The sequence below is a fragment of the Balaenoptera ricei genome, chromosome 17 (assembly GCF_028023285.1).
Source record: "Balaenoptera ricei isolate mBalRic1 chromosome 17, mBalRic1.hap2, whole genome shotgun sequence".
Lineage (NCBI taxonomy): Eukaryota > Metazoa > Chordata > Mammalia > Artiodactyla > Balaenopteridae > Balaenoptera > Balaenoptera ricei.
Genome location: NC_082655.1, coordinates 36,633,762 through 36,659,490, shown reverse-complemented (window position 1 = coordinate 36,659,490; position 25,729 = coordinate 36,633,762). Strand labels below are relative to the sequence as shown.

The following is a 25,729-nucleotide window of genomic DNA, read 5'->3' as shown; positions in this document are numbered from 1 at the left end:
CACATGGCTTCACAGGAAAATTCTATCACACATTTAGAGAAGAGCTAACACCTCTCCTTCTCAAACTCTTCCAAAATATAGCAGAGGGAGGAACACTCCCAAACTCATTCTATGAGGCCACCATCACCCAGATACCAAAACCAGACAAAGATGTCACAAAGAAAGAAAACTACAGGCCAATATCACTGATGAACATAGATGCAAAAATCCTCAACAAAATACTAGCAAACAGAAACCAATAGCACATTAAAAGGATCATACACCATGATCAAGTGGGGTTTATCCCAGGAATGCAAGGATCCTTCAATATACGCAAATTAATCAATGTGATACACCATATTAACAAATTGAAGAATAAAAACCATATGATCATCTCAATAGATGCAGAAAAAGCTTTAGACAAAATTCAACACTCATTTATGATAAAAACCCTCCAGAAAGTAGGCATAGAGGGAACTTACGTCAACATAATAAAGGCCATATATGACAAACCCACAGCCAACATTGTCCTCAATAGTGAAAAATGGAAACCATTTCCACTAAGATCAGGAACAAGACAAGGTTCCCTACTCTCACCACTATTACTCAACATAGTTTTGGAAGTTTTAGCCACAGCAATCAGAGAAGAAAAAGAAATAAAAGGAATCCAAATCAGAAAAGAAGAAGTAAAGCTGTCACTGTTTGCAGATGACATGATACTATCCATAGAGAATCCTAAAGATGCTAGCAGAAAACTACTAGAGCTAATCAATGAATTTGGTAAAGTAGCAGGATACAAAATTAATGCACAGAAATCTCTTACATTGCTATACACTAATGATGAAAAATCTGAAAGAGAAATTAAAGAAACACTCCCATTTACCATTGCAACAAAAAGAATAAAATACGTAGAAATAAACCTACCTAAGGAGGCAAAAGACTTGTATGCAGAAGACTATAAGACACTGATGAAAGAAATTAAAGATGATACAAACAGATGGAGAGATATACCATGTTCTTGGATTGTAAGAATGAACATTGTGAAAATGACTCTACTACCCCAAGCAATCTACAGATTCAATGCAATCCCTATCAAACTACCACTGGCATTTTTCACAGAACTAGAACTAAAAATTGCAGAATTTGTATGAAAACACAAAAGACCCCATATAGCCAAAGCAATCTTGAGAAAGAAAAATGGAGCTGGAGGAATCAGGCTCCCTGACTTCAGACTGTACTACAACGCTACAGTAATCAAGACAGTATGGTACTGGCACAAAAACAGAAATATAGATCCATGGAACAGGATAGAAAGCCCAGAGATAAACCCACGCACATATGGTCACCTTATTTTTGTTAAAGGAGGCAAGAATATACTATGGAGAAAAGACAGCCTCTTCAATAAGTGGTGCTGGGAAAACTGTACAGCTACATGTAAAAGAATGAAATTAGAACACTCCCTAACACCATACACAAAAATAAACCTAAAATGGATTAAGGACCTAAATGTAAGGCTAGACACTATAAAACTCCTAGAGGAAAACATAGGCAGAACACTCTATGACATAAATCACAGCAAGATCCTTTTTGACCCACCTCCTAGAGAAATGGAAATAAAAACAAAAATTAACAAATGGGGCCTAATGAAAATTAAAAGCTTTTGCACAGCAAAGGAAAACATAAACAGGACGAAAAGACAACCCTCAGAATGGGAGAAAATATTTGCAAATGAAGCAACTGACAAAGATTAATCTCCAAAATTTACAAGCAGCTCATGCAGCTCAATATCAAAAAAACAAACAACCCAATCCAAAAATGGGCAGAAGACCTAAATAGACATTTCTCCAAAGAAGATATACAGGTTGCCAACAAACACATGAAAGAATGCTCAATATTATTAATCATTAGAGAAATGCGAATCAAAACTACAATGAGATATCATCTCACATCAGTCAGAATGTCCATCATCAAAAAATCTACAAACAATAAATGCTGGAGAGGGTGTGGAGAAAAGGGAACCCTCTTGCACTGTTGGTGGGAATGTAAATTGATACAGCCACTATGGAGAACAGTATGGAGGTTCCTTAAAAAACTAAAAATAGAACTATCATATGACACAGCAATCCCACTACTGGGCATATACCCTGAGAAAACCATAATTCAAAAAGAGTCATGTATGACAATATTCATTGCAGCTCCATTTACAATAGCTAGGACATGGAAGCAACCTAAGTGTCCAGCGACAGATGAATGGATAAAGAATATGTGGCACATATATACAATGGAATATTACTCAGCCATAAAAAGAAACGAAATGGAGTTATTTGTAGTGAGGTGGATGGACCTAGAGTCTGTCATACAGAGTGAAGTAAGTCAGAAAGAGAAAAACAAATACAGTATGCTAACAGACATATATGGAATCTAAAAAAAAAAAAAAGGTCATGAAGAACCTTGGGGCAGGACGGGAATAAAGACGTAGACCTTCTAGAAAATGGACTTGAGGATACGGGGAGGGGGAAGGGGAAGCTGGGACAAAGTGAGAGAGTGGCATGGACATATATACCCTACCAAATGTAAAACCGATAGCTAGTGGGAAGCAGCTGCATAGCGCAGGGAGATCAGCTCGGTGCTTTGTGACCACCTAGAGGGGTGGGATAGGGAGGGTGGGAGGGAGATGCAAGAGGGAAGAGATATGGGGATATATTTATATGTATAGCTGATTCACTGTGTTATAAAGCAGAAACTAACACACCATTGTAAAGCAATTATACTCCAATAAAGATGTTAAAAAAAAAAAAGAGGTACATCTCAGACACTCCCAGTGTTAACATCTGTTTGAAGTGGAAGAAAGCAGGCTCTTAAATTGTCCAAAATCGTAAACCTACTCCTGAAGGGCAAATAATTTTCTCTTTCCTGAAGCTTTGTAGGCAATTCTTTTCTTTGAGCCAAGTTCAATTTATTATGCAAATGGTGTAGAACTTTCCTAGGTAGGATTAAGCATGAGCTTGATGGCTATAAAAGAGTGTTCATTTCTCAATTTGCATGGTAAGTATAGCATCCCTGACAGTAAACTGACTCAGATGTACACTTAGGGGATCTGTGTTCAAGCCTAAAGAGTAGAGGTAAGTGTCAAGAGCTGTGAAGGGCCTGAGGGTTTACCGTACATGAAAATTAGCAAGGTTGCCTAGAAGAATATACAAGACTCCTGGGTCAGGCACAAAAGACTTTGCTACTCATGGCATGGCAAGCCGATGAGCCTCAAGCTCATGTCCGTTACCCTGGCCCCCAAGTTCCGTGGGGGCAGCAGAAGGCCCAGATAGGTGCTTCACACTTGGTGGGTTTGTGTCACGGCTGAGGAGTCCCAAATTCAGAAAATCCAACACCCATATTTTATAATGGGATACAAGCAAATCTGCCAAACCTCTGTGGCAGAGGGAAACATTATTTTGCTGGAAAACAAACGAACCTTCTCTCCTCTGAAGGGAAATATTCTCTATTTCCCAGGGCTGTTCTCAGTACAGACATCCTTAAAACGATAATCTAGGTCCCTTTCTCCAAGTGCAGACACAGCAGGAAGACAGCTGTCTGTGAACCAGAAAGCAGGCCCTCACCAGAAACCAAATCTGCTAGCACCTTAAACTTGGACTTCCTAGCCTTCAGAACTGAGAAATAAATTCCTGTTGTTATAAATCAAAAAAAAAAAAGAAAAGAAAAAAGTCTAGAACAAGGGTGGTTTAGTTCCTCTGCTTACAATATATTCAGAAATATGGGAAACCCATGGAGAACTGTCTTCCACCAATAAGTTGTCACTGTTTCCACATACCTTTCAGGTTATCTAACTCTCTCTGAGAGGCAGCTGATGTCCCTACTGTATCAGCTGCATTTATCAAGTCAGCATTTCAGTGGATTAGGTTTAGGGTGCAGCTTAGGAACACATCTTGACACCATAGTATTTCCTTTTTATAATGCTATGTTCATTAAAAAGTTAGCATTATAATATTCTAAAAGAAAAAAATTGAAACAAGGAAAACCACCTTTAATTTTACTATCCAACATAAGTTCATGTTTACATACTAACTTCAGACCTTAACCAAATGCATTTTTACCTTAACCATATGTAAAGATTAACTCAAAGTGGATCATATACCTTAATATAAAACTTGAAGTATGAAAGTTCTAGAAGAAAACATAAGAGAAAATCTTTATGACCTTGGATGAGACAAATATTCCTTAGGTATGACACAGAGGCATAATCCATAAAAAGTTGATAATTGGGCTTCATCAAAATTAAAAAGTTTTTATTTATTCTATCAGAAGAATAAAAAGACAAGCCATAGACTGGGGAAAAATATTTGCAAATCATGTATCCAACAAAGGGCTGTATCCTGAATATATACAGAACTCTAAAAACTCAATAATAAGAAAACAAACAGGTTGATGAAAAATAAGCAAGATATTTGATCAGACACATCACCAAAAGAGTTATGTGAATGGAAAATAAGCACATGAAAAGATGCTCAATGTCATTAGTCACTAGAGAAACATAAATTAAAACCACAAGAGATAACACTACAAACCTGTTAGACAGCTAAAATGAAAATGATTGACCATACCAAGTGTTGGTGGGCATGTGGGAGAACTGAAACTTTTGGGAATATAAAATGATCCCACTGCTTTGGAATACAGGTAAAAAGTTAAACAAAATAATCATACGCCTACCGCATAACCCAGTCATTCCACTCCGAGTATTCACCAAGAAAAATACAAGCATAGGTCTATACAAAGATTTAAGCACGAATGTTTATAATGGCTTCATTTGTAATTGCCAAAAACTGAAAACAGCCTAAAATGTCCATCAATAGGTGAATGGATAAACAAATCGTTTTATAAGCATATAATAGAATACTACTGAATGATAAAAGGGAATGAACTAATAGGTTCATAAGACGACATGGATAAATTTCAAAATAATTATGCTAAGTGAAAGAAGCCAGACAAAAAGAGTACATGTAGTATGATTCTACTTATATAAAAAACTAGAAAATGCAAACTAATCTATCGTAACAGAAAGAACAGTGGTTGCAGGGATGAGCAAAAGAGAAGCATAACAAAAAGGAAGAAACGTTTTGTGAATGATGGATATGTTTATTATTACGTCAAAATCTATTAAAACTTGTGCTCTTTAAGTATGTGCAGTTTATGTCAATTATACCTCAGTAAGGTGTTAAACATGAGGAAGGAAGCAAAATGGTTTGATATATTTTTTAAAATTTCTAGTTGGCATAAAATATTAAAGAACTTTCAACATGACTCTTAAAAAACATGTATAGTATGGTTTAATTTGTATAAAACTAGACATCTCTGTGTGTGTATATGCATACAAATACATCTAGGAAGATGATCATCAGAATGTCAATAGTTTATCTGAGTGGCAGGATTTCAGATGATTTTCTTCATCCTTCTTTTATACTTGTTATGCTTTAAGTTTTTTACAGTGGACATGTATAGTTCTAATCAGAAAAAGCAGTGAAGTTGTTTGAAAAGAAAAATAAAGACCACCATAAGAAGCTTTATCTTAGTTATCTTTATTCACTTTTTAATATCTTCATATTCTTACCTGCAAGAATGGTTATTTTTTTTAACTAAAGGAAAAATTTTTCTTTAATGTGGCGATTATGTTTCAGAAAACCTTGTTAGAGGTTGAAAGAGATCTGAAAAATTCTGAACCTGCATCTGAGACTCAAACCAAAGGGAAAAGGATGGTTATTCAGGAAGTAGAAAACTCAGAAGATGAAAATGAAAAGGACAGTGGAAGAAAACATGAAGATGGCATTGGAGATAAGAGTAAGACATCTTTTCTCTTTGGTTTATGCAAAAAAAAACCCCTATCTTCTTATATGATGAGCTGGCTCAAATTTTCTATTTGTACAGAAATTCTTAGTCTACCAAATTTTTCTAGCCTTTACCTTGTAAGTCCACAAGCAGGTTTTTCCTTCATCTTTTTCTTAATACAGCTCATTTCTTTTTCTTTTCTTTTCTTATTGCGGTATAATTGACTTATAACATTATGTTAGTTTCAGGTGTACAACATAATGATTCAGTATTTGTATATATTGTGAAATTATCACCACGATAAGTCTGGTTAAAATCTTTTTCTTAATACAATCTCCCAAACCCATTTTTCTTCATAATCTGACATCTTTTCTAGTGCTCAATTTAATTCCTGATTATCACCTTTAAACACAAATGGCTGCCTTTGTGACACCAACCATTTGCAAGTTAACCTTATGTCCATCTCTTAGATGATTGTTTTATATATAGCTACTTGGTCAAACAAATATGTTGGCTTCAAAGGGGTTGTTTGCCTAAACATTAATGCACTGTTGGAATGCCCTGTAGCTATGCGTGCCTCTCAAATAAATTTTTAAAAAATATGCAATTTCACTTTTGATGTAATTTAAAAAAAAAGAATCTAGACTATATAAAGTTTAATCTTCATAATATAAGACAATGAAAATTACATCAACTTTAAGGGGAAAAAAATCTGCCTTTTCATTTGACCAGGGGGGAAAAGTTTTTCTTTTTTGTTGAGAGCCCCTGAGCAGCTGAGGGGGAAATGTCAGCTTTGAAAATCATTCACTGGTAAAAATCAACTTTAAGTAATTTGACAGAATATTTTAATTTAGAGAAATATAAAATGTTCAAGTCATTCAACTTTAAAGAAAGAACAAGGAGTATAAGTTTTTATTTTTTCGTGGCAAAATACATAGTGTAAAATATATACATCAGCTTAAAATATGATCAGTTAAGCTAGGATAAAGACAAAAGCACAGAAAGGAAGGGGGAGAGAGATGAGGAGGCAGAGTAGAGCACCCAAGAAAGATGGAAAAGAAAGTGAGAGCATCAAAGGGATAAAAAGGAGAATTTAAGGTAAGCAGCTTTTCAAGGATTGAGGCTCACCTTTTTTATCTTCAATTTATTTATTTATTTATTTATTTTTGGCTGTGTTGGGTCTTCGTTGCTGCGGCAACGGGCTTTCTTTAGTTGCGGCAAGCGGGGGCTCCTCTTTGTTGCGGTGCGTGGGCTTCTCATTGCGTCGGCTTCTCTTGTTGCCAGGCATGGGCTCTAGGCACGTGGGCTTCAGTAGCTGTGGCACGTGGGCTCAGTAATTGTGGCTCGTGGGCTCCAGAGTGCAGGCTCAGTAGTTGCAGTGCACGGGCTTAGCTGCTCCACGGCATATGGGATCTTCCCGGACCAGGGATTGAACCCGGGTCCCCTGCATTGGCAGGCGGATTCTTAACCACTGCGCCACCTAGGGAAGTCCCGATTGAGGCTCACCTTTAAGCAAGTTCTGGGAGCAAATGTTTTTCTTATGTTTATATTTAGCTTCAGATAATTAGCCAAGCATCTTACAATTAAAGGAAATCATTTAAAATCTTATCTGGAACAAGATATAATATAAACTGTATCAATTGCTACTATTTTTAAATTATTTTTTAAAATTTACATATAGTAAAAATGGACTTTTTGGTATACAGTTCTAACACGTGTATAATTTCATGTAACAACCACCACCGTCAGGATCCAGAACAATTTTATCACAAATTGTTGGCTAAAAGGAAAGCAAAAAAGAACACCTCCTTTTAGCCAAACCCTTCCCTCACCCCAAGCCTTGGTAGCCATTGATCTATTCTCTGTTCCTGTAGTTTCACCTTTTCCAGAATGTCATATAAATGGAATCAGAGAGTATATAACCTTTTGAGACTAGCTTCCTTCACTTAGCATAATGTCACTGAGATTCATTCATGTAGTTGCATGTATCTTTGATTTATTCTTTTTTATTACTGAGTAATACACCATTATATGGATATACTGCAGCTTGTTTATCCTTTCATTTGTTCAAGGACATTTGGGTTTTTTCCAGTATTTGGTATTTATGAATAGAGCTGCTATTAATATTCATGCACAGGTTTTTGGGTGAACATACGTTTTCATTTCTCTGGGGTAAATACCAAGAGTGGGACTGCTGGGTCATATGGCAAGTGTATGTTTAACTTTATAAAAAATCTCCAGACTGTTTTTCCAGAATGGCGGTACCATTTTTCATTCCCATTAGCAACACGTGAGAGTTCTAGCTGCTTCACATTCTTGCCAGCATTTGGTATTTTATTTAAAATATTTTTTTAGCCATTTTATTAGGTGTATAGTGGTTTCTCACTGTGGTTTTAATTTGCATTTTACTAATGGCTAGTGATGTTGAACATTTTTTCATGTGCTTATTTGCCATGTCTATATCACTTCTGGTAAAGTATCTGTTGAAATTATTCCACCAGTTTTTAAAGTTGGGTTGTTGCTTTCTTACTGTTGAATTTTGAGAGTTCTTTTTATATTTTTGATACAAGTCCTTTGTTAGATATGAGATCTGCAAATATTTTTTCCCTATTTGTAGCTTTTTTTTTCTCATTCTTTTATCAGTGTCTTTCACAGAAAAAAAAGGGTGTTAGTTTGGTTAGAGTCCAGTTTATCAAAATTTTTTAATGGACTGGTGATTTGGTGTCATATCTTAATGCTTTGACTAAGCTAAAATCATGAGGATTTTCTCCTATGTTTTCCTTTAAAAGTTCCATAGTTTTATGTTTTACACTTATATACCATTCTGAGTTAATTTTTTTATTGAGATATAATTGACATATAACATTCTATTAGTTTCATGGGTACAACATGATTCAATAGTCGTATATATTGTGAAGTAATCGCCACAATAAGTCTAGTTAACAACCATCACCATACACAGTTACAAAAATTTTTTTCTTGTGATGAGAACCTTTAGGATCTCTTTTAGAAACTTTCAAATATATAATAGAGTATTATTAACTCTAGTCACTATGCTGTACATTACATCCCCATGACTTACTTATTTTATAACTGGAAGTTTGTGCCTTTTGACTCCCTTCACCCATTGCACACGTGTGCACATGTACACACACACACACAGAAACACACACACACAGATACACCTCTGGCAACTATCAATCTGTTCTCTATGAGCTCAGTTTGGTTTTTCTTTTTAGATTCCACATATAAATGAGATCATATGGTGTTTATCTTTCTCTGTCTGACTTATTTCACTTAGCCATACTGAGTTAATTTTTCTATGAAGTGTGAGGATTAGATTGAGTTTCACTTTTTTGCATATGGATGTCCAATTGTTCCAAAACCATTTGATGAAAACTATCCTTATTCCTTTGAACTGCCTTTGCACCTTTGTAAGAAAAAATCAATTGGCCATATTTGTGTAGCCAATAGAATCTAACTCTGGGTTCAGTTCTTTTCCACTGATCTATGTGTCTGTCCCTTTGTCAATACCACACTGTCTTGAGTGCTGTAGTTTTACAGTAAGTCTTAAAATCAGGTAGTGTGATTCCTAAAGCTTAATTTTTCTTTTTCAAAATAGTTTGGCTATTCTAGTTCCTTTGCCTTTCACATAGTTTTAAAATCAGGGTTTTTTCAATTATATTTTATTTTTCACAGGCTGCATTTCTCCTATTTCTCTTAATATTCAGGTATATTCCTTTATTACATAAAATCACTTAACAGTCACATACATTTGATGACTATTTTACCACAAGCCTGTTTGTTATATTACTAAAATCTATATTTCTACTCCCTGCAAAACACAAGGAATTTCCCACTGTATATCACTATAGTATATAGTAGAGTATAATTGGACAGCAAATATGAGGTAGTTAAATCAGTTCTTTTTGATTGGAACTGCATTGAATTTATAGATCAATTTAGGGAAGAAATGACATTGTAACTATATGGATTTTTCCAGTCCATGAACATGGTATATCTCTCCACTTATTTAGGTCTTCTTTGATTTATTTCATTAGTGTTTTTTAAGTTTTCAGCACACAGATACTGCACATACTTTGACAAATTTATACTTAAGTATTTAAATTTTTTGGAGCTATTGTAAAGAATGTTTTTTTAATTTCAGAAAATTGAAAATTGAATTGTTCATTGCTAGAATATAAAAATATCATTTATTTTAAAAAAATATGTTGACCTTGTATCTTGCAGTCTTGCTAACTCACTGATAAGTTCCAGGATGCTTTTTGTAGACTCCTTGGAATTTTTTTCATAGACAATTACATGGTCTGCAGATAAGAACAGTTTTATTTCTTTAATTTCCAATCTATACCTCTTTTCTTTCTCTTTCTTACTTTATTGCACTGGCTAAGGGCTACGGTGTTGAATAAAAATGGTGAGAGTGAACATCCATGAGCTTTGTTCTTAATCTTAGAGGGCAAGCATTCAATCTTCCATCATTAAGTTTTCTGTTAACTGTGGGTTTTTGAGAGATGGGCTTCATCAAATTAAGGAAGTAACTTTCTATTTCTACATGACTGCGACTTTTTATCTCAAATTGATGTGAACTTTTCAAATACTTTTTCTGCAGCAATTGATTTGATCATGTGGTTTTTCTTCTGTAATCTGTTAGTATATTGGATTATGTTGATTGATTTTCAAAAGTTGAGCTAGCCTTGAATTCTTGGGATAAACCCCATCGATCATCATGTATTATTCTTTTCATATATTACTGGATTTTGTCTGTTATTATCTTGTTGAGGATTTTTGCGTCTATATTCATGAGAGAAATTGGACTATAATTTTTCTTTTTTTTTTGTACTGTACATGTCTGGTTTTGGTATCAGGGTAATGGCAACGTCAGAAAAGTTGGGAGCTGGGATGTGCTTCCACCACTTCTATTTTCTGGAAGAGATTGTGTGGAATTGATATTACTTCTTTAAAAATTTGGTAGAATTTGCCAGTGAAATCATCTGGGCCTGGAGGTTCTTTTGTGAAAGATTTAAAATTACAAATTTAATTTCTTTAATAGACATACAACGGTTTAGGTTATCTGTTTTTTTCTTGGGTGAATCCTGAGTTTAGTAGTTTTAAGAAATTGGTCCATTTCATCCAGATTGTTGAATTTATAAGCACAGTTCATAGTACTCCCTTATTATAGCTTTAATGTCTGATTGATCTGTAGTGATATCCTCTCTTCCTGATAGTGGCGATTTGTGTTTTCTCTCTTTTTTGTTTGTCATTCTGGTTTGAGGTTTATCAATGTTATTGATTTTTTCAAATGTTTCATTGAATTTTCTCTGCTTTTTTTTTTTTTAACATCTTTATGGAGTATAATTGCTTTACAATGGTGTGTTAGTTTCTGCTTTATAACACAGTGAATCAGCTATACATATACATATATCTGCATATCTCTTCCCTCTTACGTCTCCCTCCCACCCTCCCTAGCCCACCCCTCTAGGTGGTCACAAAGCACCAAGTTGATCTCCCTGTGCTATGCAGCTGCTTCCCACTAGTTATCGATTTTATATTTGGTAGTGTATATATATGTCCATGCCACTCTCTCACTTTGTCCCAGCTTACCCTTCCCCCACCCCCATGTCTTCAAATCCATTCTCTAGTAGGGCTGCGTCTTTATTCCTGTCCTGCCACTAGGTTCTTAATAACCATTTTTTTTTTTTAGATTCCATATATTTGTGTTAGCATACGGTATTTGTTTTTCTCTTTCTGACTTACTTCACTCTATATGACAGACTCTAGGTCCATCCACCTCACTACAAATAACTCAATTTTGTTTCTTTTTATGACTGAGTAATATTCCATTGTATATATGTGCCACATCTTCTTTATCCATTCATCTGTCGATGGACACTTAGGTTGCTTCCATGTCCTGGCTATTGTAAATAGAGCTGCAATGAACATTGTCATACATGACTCTTTTTGAATTACGGTTTTCTTAGGGTATATGCCCGGTAGTGGGATTGCTGGGTCGTATGGTAGTTCTATTTTTAGTTTTTTAAGGAACCTCCATACTGTTCTCCATAGTGGCTGTATCAATTTACATTCCCACCAACAGTGCAAGAGGGTTCCCTTTTCTCCACACCCTCTCCAGCATTTATTGTTTGTAGATTTTTCAATGATGGCTATTCTGACCGGTGTGAGGTGATACAATACCTCATTGTAGTTTTGATTTGCATTTCTCTAATGATTAGTAATATTGAGCATTCTTTCATGTGTTTGTTGGAAATCTGTATATCTTCTTTGGAGAAATGTCTATCTAGGTCTTCTGCCCATTTTTGGATTGGGTTGTTTGTTTTTTTGATATTGAGCTGCATGAGCTGCTTGTAAATTTTGGAGATTAATCCTTTGTCAGTTGCTTCATTTGCAAATATTTTCTCCCATTCTGAGGGTTGTCTTTTCCTCTTGTTTATGTTTTCCTTTGCTGTGCAAAAGCTTTTAATTTTCATTAGGCCCCATCTGTTTATTTTTGTTTTTATTTCCATTTCTCTAGGAGGTGGGTCAAAAAGGATCTTGCTGTGATTTATGTCATAGAGTGTTCTGCCTGTGTTTTCCTCTAAGAGTTTTATAGTGTCTGGCCTTACATTTAGGTCTTTAATCCATTTTGAGTTTATTTTTGTGTATGGTGTTAGGGAGTGTTCTAATTTCATTTTTTTTTTTACATGTAGCTGTCCAGTTTCCCAGCACCACTTATTGAAGAGGCTATCTTTTCTCCTTTGTATATTCTTCCTCCGTTATGAAAGATAAGGTGACCATATGTGCGTGGGTTTATCTCTGGGCTTTCTATCCTGTTCCATTGATCTATATTTCTGTTTTTGTGTCAGTACCATACTGTCTTGATTACTGTAGCTTTGTAGTATAGTCTGAAGTCCAGGAGCCTGATTCCTCCAGCTCCGTTTTTCTTTCTCAAAATTGCTTTGGCTATTTGGGGTCTTTTGTGTTTCCATACAAATTGTGCAATTTTTTGTTCTGTTTCTCTGAAAAATGCCAGTGGTAGTTTGATAGGGATTGCATTGAATCTGTAGATTGCTTTGGTAGTATAGTCATTTTCACAATGTTGATTCTTCCAATCCAAGAACATGGTATATCTCTCCATATATTTGTATCATCTTTAATCTCTTTCATCAGTGTCTTATAGTTTTCTGCATACAGGTCTTTTGTCTCCTTAAGTAGGTTTATTCCTAGGTATTTTATTCTCTTGTTTCCATGGCAAATGGGAGTGTTTCCTTAATTTCTCTTTCAGATTTTTCATCATTAGTGTATAGGAATGCAAGAGATTTCTGTGCATTAATTTTGTATCCTGCTACTTTACCAAATTCATCGATTAGCTCTAGCAGTTTTCTGGTAGCATCTTTAGGATTCTCTATGGATAGTATCATGTCATCTGCAAACAGTGACAGCTTTACTTCTTCTTTTCCAATTTGTATTCCTTTAATTTCTTTTTCTTCTCTGATTGCCGTGGTTAAAACTTCCAAAACTATGTTGAATAATAGTGGTGAGAGTGGGCAACCTTGTCTTGTTCCTGATCTTAGTGGAAACGGTTTCAGTTTTTCACTATCGAGGACGACGTTGGCTCTGGGTTTGTCATGTATGGCCTTTATTATGTTGAGATAAGTTCCCTCTATGCCTACTTTCTGGAGGATTTTTATCATAAATGCGTGTTGAATTTTGTCGAAAGCTTTTTCTGCATCTATTGAGATGATCACATGGTTTTTCTCCTTCAATTTGTTAATATGGTGTATCACATTGATTGATTTGCGTATATAGAAGAATCCTTGCATTCCTGGGATAACCCCACTTGATCGTGGTGTACAATCCTTTTAATGTGCTGTTGGATTCTGTTTGCTAGTATTTTGTTGAGGATTTTTGCATCTATGTTCATCAGTGATATTGGCCTGTAGTTTTCTTTCTTTGTGACATCTTTGTCTGGTTTTGGTATCTGGGTGATGGTGGCTTCATAGAATGAGTTGGGGAGTGTTCCTCCCTCTGCTATATTTTGGAAGAGTTTGAGAAGGATAGGTGTTAGCTCTTCTCTAAATGTTTTGTAGAATTTTCCTGTGAAGCCATGTGGTCCTGGGCTTTTGTTTGTTGGAAGATTTTTAATCACAGTTTCAATTTCAGTGCTTGTGATTGGTCTGTTTTTATTTTCTATCTCTTCCTGGTTCAGTCTCAGAAGGTTGTGCTTTTGTAAGAATTTGTCCAGTTTTTCCAGGTTGTCCATTTTATTGGCATATAGTTGCTGTAATAATCTCTCATGATCCTTTGTATTTCTGCAGTGTCAGTGGTTACTTCTCCTTTTTCATTTCTAATTCTATTGATTTGAGTCTTCTACCTTTTTTTCTAGATGAGTCTGGCTAATGGTTTATCAATTTTGTTTATCTTCTCAAAGAACCAGCTTCTGGTTTTATTGATCTTTGCTATAGTTTCCTTCATTTCTTTTTCATTTATTTCTGATCTGATCTTTATGATTTCTTTCTTTCTGCTAACTTTGGGGTTTTTATGTTCTTCCTCTAATCGCTTTAGTTGTAAAGTTAGGTTCATTTGAGATGTTCCTTGTTTCTTAAGGTAGTATTGTATTGCTATAAACTTCCCTCTTAGTACTGATTTTGCTGCATCCCATAGGTTTAGTTTTGTCGTGTTTTCATTGTCATTTGTGTCTAGGTATTTTTTGATTTCCTCTTTGATTTCTTCAGTGATCTCTTGGGTATTAAGTAGTGTATTGTTTAGCCCCCATGTGTTTGTATTTGTTACAGATTTTTTCCTGTAATTGATATCTAGTCTCATAGCGTTGTGGTCAGAAAAGATATTTGATACGATTTCAATTTTCTTAAATTTACCAAGGCTTGATTTGTGACCCAAGATATGATCTATCCTGGAGAATGTTCCATGAGCACTTGAGAAGAAAGCGTATTCTGTTGTTTTTGGATGGAATGTCCTATAATATCAATTAAGTCCACCTTGTTTAATGTATCATTTAAAGCTAGTGTTTCTTTATTTAGTTTCATTTTGGATGATCTGTCCATTGGTGAAAGAGGGGTGATAAAGTCCCCTACTATGATTGTCTTACTGTCAGTTTCCCCTTTTATGGCTGTTAGCATTTGCCTTATGTATTGAGGTGCTCCTATGTTGGGTGCATAAATATTTATAATTGTTATATCTTCTTCTTGGCTTGAGCCCTTGATCATTATGTAGTGTCCTTCTTTGTCTCTGGTAATAGTCTTTATTTTAAAGTCTATTTTGTCTGATATGAGAATTGCTACTCCAGCTTACTTTTGATTTCCATTTGCATGGAATATCTTTTTCCATCCCCTTTCAGTCTGTATGTGTCCCTAGGTCTGAAGTGGGTCTCTTGTAGACAACATATGTACAGGTCTTGTTTTTGTATGCATTCAGCCAGTCTATGTCTTTTGGTTGGAGCACTTAATCCATTTACATTTAAGGTAATTATCGATATGTATGTTCCTATTACCATTTTCTGAATTTGTGTGTTTGTTATTGTAGGTCTTTCCTTTCTCCTGTGTTTCCTGCCTAGAGAAGTTCCTTGAGCATTTGTTGTAAAGCTGGTTTGGTGGTGCTGAATTCTCTTAGCTTTTGTTTGTCTGCAAAGATTTTAATTTCTCCATTAAATCTGAATGAGATCCTTGCTGGGTAGAGTAATCTTGACTGTAGGTTTTTCCCTTTCATCACTTTAAATATGTCCTGCCACTCCCTTCTGGCTTGCAGAGTTTCTGCTGAAAGATCAGCGGTTAACCTTATGGGGATTTCCTTGTATGTTATTTTTTGCTTTTAATATTTTTCCTTTGTATTTAATTTTTGATAGTTTGATTAATATGTGTCCTGGCGTGTTTCTCCTTGGATTTAGTCTGTATGGGATTCTCTGCACTCCCTGGACTTGATTAACTTTTCCTTTCCCATGTTAGGGAAGTTTTCAACTATAATCTCTTCAAAGATTTTCTCAGTCGTTTTCTTTTTCTCTTGTTCTTCTGGGACCCCTATAATTCGATTGTTGGTGTGTTTAATGTTGTCCCAGAGGTCTCTGAGACTGTCCTTAATTCTTTTCATTCTTTTTTCTTTATTCTGCTCTGAAGTAGTTATTTCCACTCTTTTATCTTCCATGTAACTTATCCATTCTTCTGCCTCCGTTGTTCTGCTATTGATTCCTTCTAGAGAATTTTTAATTTCATTTATTGTGTTGTTCATCATTGTTTGTTTGCTCTTTAGTTCTTCTGGGTCCTTGTTAAACGTTTCTTGTATTTTCTCCATTCTATTTCCAATATTTTGGATCATCTTTAGTATCAATACTCTGAATTCTTTTTCAGGTAGACTGCCTATTTCTTCTTCTTTTGTTTGGTCTGGTGGGTTTTTACCTCGCTCCTTCATCTGCTGTGTGTTTCTCTGTCTTCTCATTTTGCTTAACTTACTGTGTTTGAGGTCTCCTTTTCACAGGCTGCCGGTTCGTAATTCCCGTTGTTTTTGGTGTCTGCCCTCAGTGGCTAAGGTTGGTTCAGTGGGTTCTGTAGGCTTCCTGGTGGAGGGGACTGGTGCCTGTGTTCTGGTGGATGAGGCTGGATCTTGTCTTTCTAGTGGGCAGCTCCACATCTGGTGGTGTGTTTTAGGGTGTCTGTGACATTATGATTTTAGGCAGCCTTTCTGCTAGTGGGTGCGGTTGTGTTCCATCTTGGCATAGGGTGTACAGCACTGGAGTTTGCTGGTCGTTGAGTGGAGCTGGGTCTTGGCGCTGAGATGGAGATCTCTGGGTGATTTTTGCTGTTTGATATTACATGGAGCTGGGAGGTCTCTGGTGGACCAATGTCCTGAACTCAGCTCTCCCACCTCAGAGGCACAGGCCTGACACACGGCCAGAGCACCAAGATCTTGTCATCCACACGGCTCAGGATAAAAGGGAGAATAAAGGAAAGAAAAAAATAAAATAAAATAAAGTAAAATAAAATAAAGTTGTTAAAATAAAAAATAATTATTAAAAATAAAAAACAATTAAAAAGTAAAAAAAGAAAAAAAAGAGGCAAAGAAAGAAAGAAGAGAGCAACCAAACCAGAAAACAAATCCACGAATGATAAGAAGCGCTAAAACCCATAGTTAAAAAAAAAAAAAAAAAAGGGCAGTCAGAACCCTAGGACAAATGGTAAAAGCAAAGCTGTACAGACAAAATTACACACAGAAGCATACACATACAAACTCACAAAAAGAGAAAAACGAAAAGTATATATATATTGTTGCTCCCAAAGTCCACTGCCTCAGTTTGGGATGATTTGTTGTCTATTCAGGTATTCCACAGATGCAGGGTACATCAAGTTGATTGTGCAGATTTAATCCGCTGCTCCTGAGGCTGCTGGGAGAGATTTCCCTTTCTCTTCTTTGTTCGCACAGCTCCAAGGGTTCAGCTTTGGATTTGGCTCTGCCTCTCCATGTAGGTCGCCTGAGGGCACCTGTTCTTCGCTCAGACAGGATGGGGTTAAAGGAGCAGCTGATTAGGGGGCTCTGGCTCACTCAGGCCAGGGGAATGGAGGGGTACGGAATGCGGGGCGAGCCTGCAGCGGCAGAGGCCGGCATGACGTTGCAACAGCCTGAGTCATGCTGTGTGTTCCCCTGGGGAAGTTGTCCCTGGATCACGGGACCCTGGCAGTGGTGGACTGCACAGGCTCCTGGGAGGGGAGGTGTGGATAGTGACCTGTGTTTGCACACAGGCTTCTTGGTGGCTGCAGCAGCAGCCTTAGCGTCTCATGCCTGTCTCTGGGGTCCGCGCTGATAGCCGCAGCTCATGCCCATCTCTGGAGCTTGTTTTGGCGGTACTCTGAATCACCTCTCCTTGTGCATCGTGAAACAACAAGGCAAGAAAAAGTCTCTTGCCTCTTCGGCAGCTCCAGACTTTTCCCCCCAGACTCCCTCCCGGCTAGTTGTGGGGCACTAGCCCCCTTCAGGCTGTGTTCACGCAGCCAACCCCAGTCCCCTCCCTGGGATCCGACCTCCAAAGCCCGAGCCTCAGCTCCCAGCCCCCACCTGTCCCGGTGGGTGAGCAGACAAGCCTGTCAGGCTGGTGAATGCTGGTCGGCACTGATCCTATGTGCGGGAATCTCTCCCCTTTGCCCTCCGCACCCGTTGCTGCACTCTCCTCCGTGGCTCCGAAGCTCCCCCTCTCCACCACCCGCAGTCTCTGCCAACAAAGGGGCTTCCTAGTGTGTGGAACTTTTCTTCCTTCACAGCTCCCTCCCACTGGTGCCGGTCGCATCCCTATTTTTTGTCTCTGTTTTTTCTTTTTTCTTTTGCCCTACCCAGGTACGTGGGGGAGTCCCTTGCCTTTTGGGAGGTCTGAGGTCTTCTGCCAGTGTTCAGTAGTTGTTCTGTAGGAGTTGTTCCACATGTAGATGTATTTCTGATGTATTTGTGGGGAGGAAGGTGATCTCTACGTCTTACTCTTTTGCCATCTTGAAGGTCTCCTCCCTTCTCTGCTTTTTTATCTTTTTCAGTTTCATTGATTTCTGCTCTTTATCATTTCCTTCTTTTTGTTTGTTATGGGTTTATTTTCTCCTCTTTCTCTAAGATAGTTTCTCAAATTGAAGCTTAGAATGTTGATTTGAAACTTTTTTCCCTAACATAAGCATTTGACGCTATGCTTTCTTCTAAGTGTGGCATTAGCTGCATCCCATACATTTTGATATGTTGTATTCTCATTGTCATTCAATTGGAAATATTTTCTAATTTCCTTCAAGGCTCCCTCTTTGACCCATATGGCATATTTAGTTTCCAAATTTTTGAGACATCAGTAATCTTTCTGTTATTGATTTAAAGTTTACCTCCGTGTTATACAGTAGAAACTAACACACCATTGTAAAGCAGTTATACTCCAATAAAGATGTTAAAATTTTTTTTTTAATAAAAAAATTTTTAAAAGAATGGAAATAAAAAAAATAAAAATAAAAAAACATAAAATTTACCTCCGTTAAGGTCAGAGAATACACTTTGTGTTACATTATTACTTTCAAATTTGTTGAGGCTTTTTTTTATGACATAGGATATATTATTTCTTGATGAATATTCCATGTGCACTTGAAAAGAATGTTATTCTGCTATTTTTTGGTGGAGTGTTTTATAAATGTCAATTAAGTTGGTTGATGGTGCTGCTTAGTTCTTTATCCTTGCTGATTTTGTTTGCTTGTTATATTCCTTACTTTTATATTCCTTATTGAGGAGTATTGTTGTCTACAGTTGTGGATTTGTCCATTTCTCTTTTTAGTTCTACCAGTTTTTGCTTCATGTGTCTTGAGGCTCTGTTGTTAGAAATATTCACGTTTAGGATTTCTGTGACTTGTTGGTCAGTTGATCCTTTTATCATTACATAATGTTTCTCTATCTTTGGTAATTTTACTTGCTTTTAAGTCTGCTTTGTCTGACAGTAATATAGCTATTTCAGCTCTCTTTGGATTAATATTTTTACAGTATATATTTTCCTAGGCTTTTACTTTAACCTACCTATATAATTAAGGTGGTTTTCTATTAGACAGTAAATAGTTGGGTCTTGTTTTTAATCTTACTAACTCTTGTCTTATAACTGGTATATGTACACCAGTTACAATTAATTAAGTATTGATGTTTGTAGTAGGTCTAACATTGTATTATTTGTTTTTCTGTTTCTTCCCTCTGTTTTTTGTTCAACTTTTTTTCTTTTATACCTTCTTTTGGGTTATTTAAATATTGTTTAGTTTTACATTTTAATATATTGATTGTGTTTTTTTACTGTGTTTCTTTGTACATTCTTTTAGTGGTCCCACTAGGAATTTATATATACATACTTAACTTTCCACATTTTACTTAGAATTAATATTTTACCACTTCCAGTGGAATGTAAAAAAAAAAAAAAATCTTACCACCAAATCAGTCCCTTTATCCACTGTCTTTATGTTGTAATCATATGTGTTATATCTACGTTCATTGGAAATCCCATTAGACAATGTTATACTTTCTGCTTTCAACCTCTCTACATTTTTTAAAGAATTTAAGAGGAGAATAAAACAGTATTTTATTTACTCATTTATCATTTCTATTGTTCTTCCTTCATTCCTAATGGTACAAGTTTCTTCCTGCTATCATTTCCTTTACATATGAAGTATTTCCTTTAGCATTTCTTTTAAAGAATGTCTGCTAGAGATGAATTCTCTTAGTTTTCCTTCACTGAGGATGTCTTTATTTCACCTTCATTTCTGAAGGATATTTTTGTGAGATATAGAATTATGGTTTGACAGTTCTTTCTTTCAGCGTTTTAAACATTTTGCCCTGCTGCCTTCTGTCCTTCATGATTCTGATGAGAAATCCATTGTTATTCAAATTGTTGTTCCCCTATATTTGATGCATTGTTTTTCTCTGGATGCTTTCAAGACTTTTTCCTTTGTTTTTATTTTTTAGCAGTTTGATTATGATATGTCTTGATGTGCATTTCTTTGAATTTATCCTTTTGGTACTGGTATGCTGAGATTCTTGACTCTATAAGTTCATGTCATTGCCACATTCGTGAAGTTGTCAGCCCTGATTTCTTCAAATTTTTTTCTGGACAACACTATTTTTCCTTTCCTACTGGGACTATTATGACACAATTGTTAGACCATTTGGTATTGTCCTACAAGACTTTGAGCCTCTGTTCTTTTCGCCCCCCAGTTATTTTTCCCCTCTCTTGTTAAGATTGAAAAATTTCTCTTGATCTATATATTCAAGTTCACTGACCTTTTCCTCTCATCTCAATTGTATTATTGCAGCCATTTGGTGAATTTTTTTATCTTGGTTATTGTATTTTTCCATTGTAATGTTTCCATTTGGTTCTTTGTTTTTTTGAAATCTTCTATTTTTCAGCAAAACTTTTTAATCTTTCTATTCATTTTAAGAGTATTTGCCTTTATTTCTTGGAGCATGGTTAGTATTGCCACTTTAAAGTCTTCGTTTGAGAATTCATAACATCTGGTTATCCAGGGTTTAGTATTACTTAATTGCCTTTTTCTTTGCCACATGTTGAGATTTTCTTTCTTCTTCACTTGTAAGGAATTTTGTACTGTATATTAGCAATTTTTAATATTATTATATGTGATTTTCAGTTTTGTTTAAATCTGATGGGGAACTTTTATTTTAAAGCAGTTAATCAATCTGGTTAGTTTTGGGTAACAGTTCTCCTACCAGACTTCCTTGGACTATGGTTCTAATGTCAGTTTAGTTTCAAAACCTTTGCAGCACTATTTGGATCTGTCCCACTTGTGCACCACCCCATGACCAACTGGGGCCTGGGTAATGGTTTCCCCCGGAATTCACTTCTCAAAATTTTTGGTAGGATGTTTCAGGTCAAATTTATGCATATGGATCACCTGGTGGGTAAGCTCATTTCAGTTACAATTTTATGCAATTGTTTTCTTAATTTTCCACTTTCCTCTCTGTGGTTCTTCCCTACTCTTTCTGGATCCCAGAGGTTTTCCTTCCTCTTCCTGTGGCTAGAAAGCCACACTTTAATTCTACTGTACACTTCCCATGACTATGTGCCTCCAGTACTGAGCAGCAAGAGGACAGAAAGAGAAAAAAAAAGCAATGGGGATATCCTTGGAACCACAGTTTCTCTGACCAGAGATAAGAGTTCCTCTCCCTCAAAGTTTTAGCTGTCTACTTGGCTGCTACTGCCACTGCAGCTGCTGAAGGATTGCCTGGGAGCTGGGATTGGAGAGAAAGGAAAAACAAGACAAACAAACAAACAAACAGAAATAGGGAATTTCCCCATAGGGGCCAACTATCTTTTTTTTTTTCCTTAAGGTAAATAATAAAGGGGATCTCCTAAAGCTCTTTTTCTCCAGACCCAGTGCACAGTTTTGGGTTTTAAACTGACTTTGACCCACGCTAGGAGATATCAGAGGAAAGAAAAATGAGAAACTCACCGCTGTTTGGGGGGTATTTCCAATTCTAGTTCCTTTCCGCAATCAGCCTGTTAACCATTTACTTTTCAGTGTCCTCATATAACTGCTCCATGAATTCTGTCCCAGGTTTTTAGTTGTATTCAGTGTGAGAGACAGGGTGGATTATGTTTACTCCATCTTGACAGTAATTGCTCTTCTCATTACTTTTTTTTTTTTTGAACAATTAGCACACTTGAAGAACTGTGAAAGTGCTTTACTTAATTATTTCACTTAATACTTAAGGAAGCTATAATTATCCATACTTTTATAGATTAGGAAACAGAAGCTTAGAAAGGTTATTTGCCACATTTGCACAGGTTATAAGTCATATGGTTAGGATATGGCCCCAAATCTGTGAGATTCCAAAGTCTATCTCTTAAACATGGTTATTAGATACCAACTAAGGAAGTACAGGTTCTATAAAACCCAGGCTGAATATCACCGGACTACACTGTCAAAGAAACAGATATAATTTGGTGTTTATCCACTCTTGTGCTGACGCTGTACTAAGAACTCTTATCAGAGGTTGAACGTATGTTGAGAAACAAGTGGGTTAATGACTAATATGATCATTTTTGATTAAAGAATGGGCAGAGGAACTCAATAGACATTTTTCCAGAGAAGACATTTATATGGCCAACAGGTACATGAAAAGGTGCTCAACATCACTAATCATCAGGGAAATGCAAAGCAAAACCACAATGAGATATCACCTCACACCTATTTGAATGGCCATCAACAAGAAGACAAGAGATCACAAGTGTCAGCAAGGATATGGAGAAAAGGGAACTCTTGTACACTACTGGTGGGAATATAACCACTATGGAAAACAGTATGGAGTTTCCTCAAAAATTTAAAAAATAGAACTACCATATGATCCAGCCATCCCACTTCTGGGTATATGTCCAAAAGAAATGAAATCACTATCTTGAAGAGATATCCATTGTTCATTGCAGCATTATTCCCAATAACCAAGATATGGAAACAATCTAAGTGTCCATCAAAGGATGAATAAGTAAAGAAAGTGTGATACAAACACACACACAACACACACACACATACACGAATATTATTCAGCCATAATAAAGAACAAAATCCTGCCATTTGTGACAACATGGAGGGAACTTGAGGGTATTGTACTAAGTGAAATAAGTCAGACAGAGAAAGACAAATACTGTATGATCCCACTTACGGTGTGGAATATTAAAAAAGCCAAATTCATAATAATAGAGTGTAGAATGGTGGTTTCCAGGGGCTGAGGGGTTGGAGGTATTGGGGAGAAGTTGGTCAAAGGGTATAAACTTCCAGTTATAAGATGAATAAGTTCTGGGGATTCAGTATAGCATGATGACTATAGTTAACAATACTGTATTATATACTTGAAAGGTGCTAAGAGAGTAGATCTTAAATATTTTTAATACAAAAATAATAGTAGTTCTGTGACGGATGTATTAAGTAACCTTATTGTGGTAATCATTCTGCAGTATATATGTGTATCAAATCACCATGTTGTACAACTTAAACAATGTTATGTGTCAACTGCATCTCAATAAACATACTAAAATGCCCTCTTCACAAATAGAGATAAACAGCAAAGGGCTAATCAAAAATTAGTAATACATATGGTTCCATGATTAAAAATCTGAGTTAGGATTACTGTAGTGTAATATCACTTAACAGATTGATATGTTTCTCTCTGAATTAGGTGGTTATCCCTAAGGTAAGTCTCATAGGGAAGCAATATTCCCATTCAGATTTCCAAGCAGGCAGAGCTTTAAGAGAACCATTTCTGATCCTGTCATTCATGCCCGCCCCCCCATAATTATTTTGTAGATTAGGGAATATATAAAAGTATACAAGATTCAGAAAACAAAAATGTCTTGATTAAGAAGGATATAAATTTTAAGACCAGTTAGTTCCCTTTTATCAGAAGCAAATCAAGATTAGGTAGGTTAAATGGCTGGAAGCCCAGAAGTAGTGCTTTTAAGATGAAGTAAGAACAATGGGACTATATTATGTTCATTTTTAACAAGTTCCATTGTTAGATAACATGTAAAAAGAGGTCCTGGAGCCTTGGACAAGACAGGAGAAATCCAAGTCACTTTTAGGAAAATAATGTGAAAGCCCAGAGGGAGGTTATCAAACTGGAATCTTTGCCTGTGGTTCCCCTCCCACCACGTTCCAAGAAAGAATTCTTAGTCATTATGGGGTATGATGCAGGGAGCCCTGAAGACCATGGGAAACTGCAGCAATTAGTGTGTTCTATCCTCGGCTGATAATGCTGCTCCCCCGCGGGCTCCACGTGGGTTGGCCAGGCCCAGTTCATCCAGACTAAGGTACAACATAACCAATTGGTTTTTTTTTGTTTTTAAAGATTGATTGATTGATTGATTGCTATGTTGGGTCTTCGTTTCTGCGCGAGGGCTTTCGCTAGTTGCGGCAAGCGGGGGCCACTCCTCATCGCGGTGCGCGGGCCTCTCACTATCGCGGCCTCTCTTGTTGCGGAGCGCAGGCTCCAGACGCGCAGGCTCAGTAGCTGTGGCCCACGGGCCCAGCCGCTCCGCGGCACATGGGATCCTCCCAGACCAGGGCTCGAACACGCGTCCCCCGCATCAGCAGGCAGACTCCCAATCACTGCGCCACCAGGGAAGCCCACCAATGGGTTTAATTTAACAGCTGACAGTTACTGAGCACCTACTCTGTGTCAAGTATTGAGATAAGACAATTGATAGGCTTTCTTCACCTGTCCTTTTGAGGACTGCTATGAAGAAATACCTGTCCTCACCAGGCTGATTGGATCTGGGATTTGAGTTCATGGGCTTTCTCGGAAACTTCCCTATTTGTGGTTTCCTTCCCTAGTAGAGAATATTTAGAAGTGGCCGTCAGAGGAAAGTAAGGCTCTAGACTCCCTTGTAGTGTTGTTGCTTATTCTCCACTTAAAAATGAAATATAAGAAAATTAAACAGTCATTGACAAACAGAAGAATAAAATGTAAATATTTCTCTTGTCCTAGAATTGGTGGGATCAGGAGGGTGGAAGGGTGGGGATTTCAAAGAGTTAAAACAACAGACAAAATCATAAGGAGAAAGATGAATTATTTTGATTATGTAAAAATTAAAAACTTGTATAAGACAGATGCCATAAAAAAAATAAAAGGCAAAGGACAAATTAGTAAAATGGCAAAGGGTTAATGACCTTAGATATGAAGAGCTTTTACAAAACCACAAGACCAAGTTAAAGAGCCTAGTACCAAAATGAACAAAGCATAGGAACAGAGAAATCACTAATGAAGAAATTAAATGATCAATACATTTTTGTATTGCTAATAAAAAGATGAAAGTTAAATATAGATTTTTTTTTTCTCCCATCAAATTGACCAAGATGGAAAAAAAAAAGTATTCTTTGTTGTCAAGGGTAAGGTAAAATAAGCATTCTTTTTAAAAACTTGAGATATAATTCATATATCATAAAATTCATCCTTTACAAATTCAGTAGATTTTAGTATACTTACAAGGTTGTACAATCATCACGACTGTCTAATTCCAGAACATTTTTATCATCACAAAAAGAAATCCCATTCCCATTAGCAGTCACTCCCATCTCCCTTTCCCCTGTCAACTACTAATCCACTTTCTGTCTCTACGGATTATTCTGCTTATTCTGAATATCTCATGTAAATGGAATCATACAAGATGTGGCCTTTTGTGTCTGGCTTCTCTCACTCAGCATAATGTTTTCAAGGTTTATCCATGTTGAAGTGTTGAAGTATGTATCAGTACTTCGTTCCCTTTTTTTTTTCTTCCAGTTTTATTAATATATAACTAACATTAGCACTGTATAAAGTTTAAGGCGTACAGCATGATTTTCCTCACATACATCATGAAATGATTATCACAATAAGTTTAGAAAGCATCCATCATCTC

The 25,729-nt window shown here is 36.4% G+C and overlaps 1 protein-coding gene across 2 annotated transcripts in view; it reads left to right on the top strand.

The window, feature by feature from the left end:
* Positions 1-25,729, top strand: part of SPAG1 (sperm associated antigen 1) — a 93,375-nt gene that overhangs the window by 31,647 nt on the left and 35,999 nt on the right. For both annotated transcript variants that reach the window (XM_059901307.1, XM_059901306.1), the window contains one exon: positions 5,664-5,823. In XM_059901307.1, the coding sequence (XP_059757290.1) occupies positions 5,664-5,823 (160 nt within the window). The remainder of the gene's footprint in view (positions 1-5,663; positions 5,824-25,729) is intronic.